At 37.8% G+C, this 6,821-nt stretch overlaps 1 protein-coding gene across 7 annotated transcripts in view; it reads right to left on the bottom strand.

Annotated features, from left to right (window-relative positions):
• The window catches only part of DOCK9 (dedicator of cytokinesis 9), a 242,404-nt gene that overhangs the window by 46,504 nt on the left and 189,079 nt on the right, over positions 1–6,821 (bottom strand). For all 7 annotated transcript variants that reach the window (XM_015587356.2, XM_015587359.2, XM_015587358.2 and 4 more), the window contains exons 34-36: positions 5,607–5,740; positions 3,532–3,646; positions 117–183 (exon numbers count right to left, since the gene is read on the bottom strand). In XM_015587356.2, coding sequence (XP_015442842.1) covers positions 117–183; positions 3,532–3,646; positions 5,607–5,740 — 316 coding nt within the window. The remainder of the gene's footprint in view (positions 1–116; positions 184–3,531; positions 3,647–5,606; positions 5,741–6,821) is intronic.

Below are 6,821 nucleotides of genomic sequence, written 5' to 3'. Positions count from 1 at the left end.
AGTAAGTGTGCATGTGAATATGCTGCATTCCTGGTTCCACTACTCAGTATTCTTCACATCTCTTAAGTAGCCAGCAAAAAAATTAAGAGGCAATGGGCAAAAACAAAACTACTCACTCAGATATTGTAAAAAAATCCATTAGTTCAGATGTTGAAGCCTTGTTCCAATATGTAAACAAAGCATCTAGAAAGTAAACATTTGGTCAAAATTATGATGTGCATTCCGTACATTATGGGATGGGACGAGCTCTCAGAGCTCAGGTCTCTAAGCCCTTCCCACCCCCTTTTTATGTCTGATCAAAGGACAAACCACAGTGACCAAGCTATCCTGGATAACATATCCAAGGGGCTTATTCAAATAAGCTACATTTGAACACTTGAGCTTTAATTTCATCACATATCATCTAGTGCTATATAAAAATATTTAACATATAGAATGCGCTCGTAAGTGGACTGGAATATTCAAAGAATACAACTGGGCATACAGTCTAAAGTCAGACTCTCTCTTTACCTACTACAGAATCCCTCGCCAGTAGGGAATCTTGTGAAAGTTCTGAAATGTACAGAATAACTTTTTAACACACATATGCTAAAATGGAAGTATGCATACTGCATACATTGTTTTTTGCCCTTTGGGTTTTAATTCAACAGTATGGTCTAGGTCTATTTCTATGTTTTCCAAGCTGCATACTATTCTACTCCATGGATACACTATAAACGAGTCAGTCAGTCCCTTACTGATAGACATTTACTTGTTTTTTTCCCCTTAATCTTTTGCTATTATAAATTATATTTTGATGAACATTCTCTTACATGGGTCTTTGCATACTCGTCCAACTAAATCTATAGAACAAATTCTTAGAAGTGAAATAGCTGTGTCAAATGGTATGTACCTTTAAAATTTTGACAGATACTGCCACATAGCCCTCCAAACATGTATGTGAATTCTTGTTTCCCAACACGATGATACACTGTACTCTTAAGAACTCACACCATTCTTCATTAAGACCTGACATGGCATATTTGTAGTTAAGGCAAATCCTACAAATTCATTTACAGAAACATTCTCTGTATATAATCCTTGACAATTTAGCATTGCACAAAGACTGTTATCATTTGATAAACATTTTTGCATTCTTATAGTATTTTTCATTGAGGCTGAGAAATAGGTGAAAAGTTTTCTTTCAAGGAAAAAGTCACTGATTTGGGGGCGCTGAAGTAAGTAAGAGGGTATCTGCAGTGATGCTGATGGCTCGTGGAGATACACAGTCATGGACTTGTCAAGAACAGTGACAGGCAGGGGAAGCTGTGGAATATATTTCAAGAATGTGTTATGCCCAGGAACTGTGCCAGGTGGTCTCACGATATCACATATAGCATGTCATGGAATCCTCACCATAATCAGAGGCAGAGTTCCAATTTACTGAGAAGCTAAAGAAGGCTCAGGGAAGTTAAGTAATTCTCCCAGGGAACATTTCAGGTCTTGCTTCCCAGCAATTCTTATCGGTTTTGGCTCAAATAAACTCTTATAAATATTCTTAAAAAAAAAGTATTTCTCCCAATTACCAGCCCAAAGAATCATGGTGGAATGAGATTTAAATCAAGTACACCTTATTTTAAAAGCCACAGTGGGCCTATTAGGCCAGTAACATGAGTGGGTCAGGGAGCTTCCACTTTTCAGGGATTTTGAGTATAGATTCCAGAGGGACAGACTCTGGTTAAGGCTGTTCATCCTGGTGTGGTGAGAACCCAGGGAGCCAAGTGAATGCTGAGGGGCCACTGCAGGTCAAGTTGTAGACATCTCTGGCAACCCCAGCACACACCAGACAGAACTAGCTGGCCAACCGAGAGGCACCAAGAGAGTGAGGGCCCAGCATGTAGAAAGTGCTCATTAAATGTGGGATAAAGGAAAGAGTAGCTACAGAGTTACACAATTAATTTTGGTTGTCTGACTGATAAACTGCTCTGTAGGCAATTTCTCCCCCACCCCATAACATACACAAAAATCAATTCTAGGTAGATATTAAGATTTAAGTGTGAAAATTTAAATAATATAGCTTTTAAAGAAAATATGGGAGGATATCTTTATAACCCTGGGCGTAGGTGAAGATCGCTTAAACATGACACACAAAAAAATTCTAATTATAAGAGAAAGAAATCAATAACTTGAAGATAATTGAAAAAAAGGGTATTCTGAAACTGTTGTAAAGAGGTTGTTGCATTTTTAAAGTATGTGCATGGCCTTCCAAGGGGCTGACTTTAAAGGAAAACTTTCACTTGGATGCAAAATTTCTGGCATTTATCTTTAAAAAGCAGTTATGTTTTAGTTATAGATCATATTTATTATTTAAAACCTAAAATATTAAAAAAAAAAAAACTTTCAACAAAGAAAAAACAGGATTATAATAATGGCTAAAACTCACTACCATAATGTAAAGTTTAGAACTTTTGACTTAATGGAAAGAATTTCAACTTTATAACCCGAATAGAATAATTGCCCAGTGCTTTTGCATTTGGTCATCATTCAAGAAAAATCTTGTTTGTTTGTTCTTTTTAAAATAGTTATTTTAAAGTAACGAATGGACAGAAGAATAAAATAACCGAGTCCTGAAGTACCTGAAGGATATCTATGATGTTCCTGACATCTGAATTAAATGATTGGGCTGCTTTGCTGCTGAAATGGAAGCTCAATATAAAATAAACACTATTTTTAGGCAGAAATACCTTCCACTGGATGCTTAATGCCCATGTCTACTGTGACCAGACACAGGGCAGTACAAGAGGCCTTCGGGTTCTCAAAAAATGGCATTTTGTTTTTGAGAGCTTTCCTTTACTCCCTTAATGAAGCTCACAGTACACTTACTAATTGGTTTCAGGGAAAGTAAGAAATGTGACATTGTACCAAGGCACAATTTTATGTGATCACTTATATCACAAAACCAGAGTTGAAACTGTCCTTCCCACAGATGTTTACAAGCTTTAAGTGGGACTGATAAAGCATTAATGGTTGTGATCATTTCTATTAAAAACTGCAGTTGTCAAATTCTTAATCAGAAAGTTGATCTACTATGGCACCACTATTTCCATTAGACAATGGCTTCCAGCTGAGGCCAGGAATGTCACACGCTTTAAGTGGAAGGCATTATATTTTCTAATTCAAGAAATTGACTAATAAAGTTAGGCAGGTTGCCAGTAAGTTTATTTGGACAAATGAAATTTAAAACAAAATCAAAAGCTACTTTACTTATCTGTCTCTGTCTCCTTTAGTTAAGGCAGTAGGTCTGAGTTTAATACAAATTTATAAAATGGGTCCATTTGCATTTTAGAACTCATTTTCTAGAATAACTAATAAAAATATTTTTCCAAATTAAGATTTTTATTTCTACTCCCTTTAGAAAATGAACATGTATTTCAAACAATGAGGAAAATCCTTTGAAACCCTTATATCTTTTTGACTAGTTACCATTAAAAAAATAAATAAACCAAATACTGAAACGAGGAAAGTAAAGCAGATACCTTCATTTTCACCTACCATCAGACATGCTTTTTAAGATGTAGAGGAAACACATCAGCAGGCTCTTAATCTCAGACTGGTCCAGTTTGTCACAGCGAACTACAGAATTTCCCAAAGTGCCACTTTGTTGGTGCTAAAAAAGGAAATACCGTGGATTTTTCTCCTTCACTAATGGGTAAAGCAAAATGAGTTTCACTTTTCTCCCTCGGAAGAGAAAGTCTTAGAATTGAGTCCAATCATACGAACTGGAAGGTATGAATAATTTGCCGACAAATTAGAGGCACATCTTCACCAAATACACACAAGTGCTGTTCCACAGAAGCTCTGGCTTGCTTCCTGTGCATACTCTCCTAAGGGACAAGCCAGAGGCACACACCTTTCAAACTGGAACACCATAGTTTTAGTTACCAGCTTAGAGTTCTGAAATGCCAAGTAAAACCTCATGCATGTGTGCTAGGATCAAACACAGACATGATGATTCAGAAGACACTGCAGAACCAACCATATCCTCAGAAAAAGTGTCAGTAGCTGAAATAGCAAATACAGTCTATGGTGCTGCGGAGTACCAGCCACAAAGGCCTGGAGCTGAGTCGTTGTCATTTAGCTGATATCGTGGGTCGCTCTGGAGGGAAAACAATGAGCAGGTGCTGACAGGGACAAATAGGGACACCTCAGCACAGCACTGCCAAAGATCCTAAACTGATGAGGTCATTCCATCATCGGCTTAGCTCAACACTGCAAACGTCAGAAAGCTCAGGGTGCAGAGCGAGGGCAGTTTTGCCACCAGACAGGAGATTCACGTGTTCAAAGGTTTCATGTAAAAAAATACAGGAACGAATCTCCTCTTATGACAAAAAACAGAAAAGAGTTTAAAGTCCTCAAAGTTGTATTTCCAACTGAAATCAGGAAATTTTTTTTTTGCCAAATACCAAAGCAGAAAGATCAGTGAAATAGTATCTTTCATTCAGGGTATTAGTGGGCAACTGAAAAAATGTAGGTTTAATAAACTACATCCCGGAATATTTTTATTAAAGGAAGGATTACAGGTGCAATTAGTGGCAAAACTACAGCGCAGATGCATCACCTGGCCCACCCACTTCATCAGAGACACCAGAGAACTCAGTACTTCTCGCAGTGGGAGAGAAGGTGTGGCATGCAATGTTTCCTCTGGCAAAGATGGAATTGTTAGAAGGGAAAAATCCACAGTGACCCGGTTTTTCCTGGCTGACTGGCAGCTCTCCTCGTCCTCTCCAGCACTGCGTATGACACAAGCGGAGTGCCTTCTGAGTAGCTTCTCCCTCTAGACACGAAAGCATGTTAGGGTTGAGGGAAAAGTTCAACATGTCACGACACATACCCACGCTTCAATGCTCTCACCTCTACAGAACTGCAGTTGAGGATAATTATGTCAATGCCAGACATGGAAATGTGTGATACGATTAAAAACCTGATGTTTTCCTTGTCTGAGAACTAGGAACACGTCCCTAAATGGTTCGCCTGTTTATTTACACATGTGCTAGCCTATACCCTGAAATCAACAGTGGCCAAGGTGAGACCAACCTATCATGGTTCCAGGTTTAATTCAAGCTTTATCTATTCCCACAAAATTCCAAATAGTCTGAGCCTCAGTTATTTCAAGAAAAAAGGTTAAGTATGAGAAGTATGTGTTACATTAGGGTTGGGGACACAATGTGAGTAGAGAAATTTCACATAAACCCTTAATCCTGAATCGCCTATCTGATCAATTAATTTTTCTGGAGCTGGCTTTGGATCCAATGCTCATTTGCATAGATAACTGTGTTACAAATTTGGAGTGGCATTTTGATTTCGCGAGCTGCCCAACCTGCGAGAACCATTTGCTCCGAGTGCTCCACTGTAACATCGCCCTGATCTGGAATCCTGGAAACAGGAATCAGGGGTTTCAGAAAAATGGGCCCTATCCTTACTTAATATTCTGATTATCTATCCCATGTTAACTGAGTTGTGTTGTTTTTTTAAAGGTCATACAATTAACACTAGAACATGAAGCATGTTTACTTTGGGCTAAATCTATTTGTTATAAGAAACACTTAAGTTATATGAAAATACATTACCTTATCCAGGGAATTGCTTTTCTCGCTATTCCTTTCTGGAAGGCTGTTCCCCGAATCTGTGCTTATGAGGGATCCTCTCGAATCAGCATTTCTCACACTATTGATGTTTGGAGTTGAAGTTGTATATGGAGTAGCTAAAAGGAAATTAAGCCAAGACCAAAGAATTATTGAGATTGAACAAAATAAAGATAAGTACTGAATTTTGAGGGGAATTACTTTCTTGGCACTTTTTTTTTTTGTTAGGAAGCTGGTTTGCGAGTTGCATTCAATTAACCTTTAAGGAACCAGGCCATATAGAGTAGATAAAAATAAACTTTACTCAGAAACATTCAGACGTAGCTACCAACTCACTTATGAGAAACCACCTTTGGTTGCTAAGATGAAAGGAGCACACACTGTTTCACAATGAGTTAGAATAAAGACTTAAAAAAATTCTTAAAAAGATAAATCCACTACAACTATCAAATCAAAAACTTAAACCATGCAATCACCCAAAGTATTCCAACTGTATGCTGAGGTGCCCTAGAAAACTCAGAGGGGTGTCAGGAGATAGTCTACATTTTCAAGGAAAACACAATTGACATCTGTTGGAAAACTGCAGTTTCAATGTTAGGTCGTGCTACATTCCTTTTAATGATATCATATCTTTGTGAAGCTGGGTATTTGGTGGTTGCTATGATAAAAAGCAAGTGCTGGGCAAAAATCAGTGTGGAACAGGAAATGAGGAGGGCTGTGAGCAATCTGATTCTCAACTTGAGAAGCTTGGCAGTCCCCAACAGGCACATATACCCCATTAGTAAGAGCCGTAGTTACTGAAATAAAATAAAAATTTTTTTCTTTAAACTTATGTGTATTTTTTTTTCAAACGCCTTCTAAGTAGTTAGAATATAAGAATATAAGTTATTTGGCCCTAAGTACCTAATCAACAAAACTGTTAGGTATTTCTTTGGGCCCGGGGACTCTATAAAAAAAATTACTGTGACAGTGAATGATGTGAACTGAACATTTTGGGGAAGCTCTGCAATAAACACGAGCAGAAAGGAAATCTGACTTGGACATAAGGTCTGTGATATCCACGATAAAAACAGCATTCAAAGGCAGAAATCAGCCCCCACCCCCCACTTTGGTACTGTGGAATTTTAAAAAGTAATATATTAACTTCCTGCTTAGATAAGATGTAAGTAATCACATAATTTAAAATGACTCAGACTTGTA

This window comes from Pteropus alecto, unplaced genomic scaffold (assembly GCF_000325575.1).
Source record: "Pteropus alecto unplaced genomic scaffold, ASM32557v1 scaffold13, whole genome shotgun sequence".
NCBI classification, from domain to species: Eukaryota; Metazoa; Chordata; class Mammalia; order Chiroptera; family Pteropodidae; genus Pteropus; species Pteropus alecto.
Note: the sequence above shows the minus strand (reverse complement) of the source record. Positions and strands in the feature narration are given on the sequence as shown.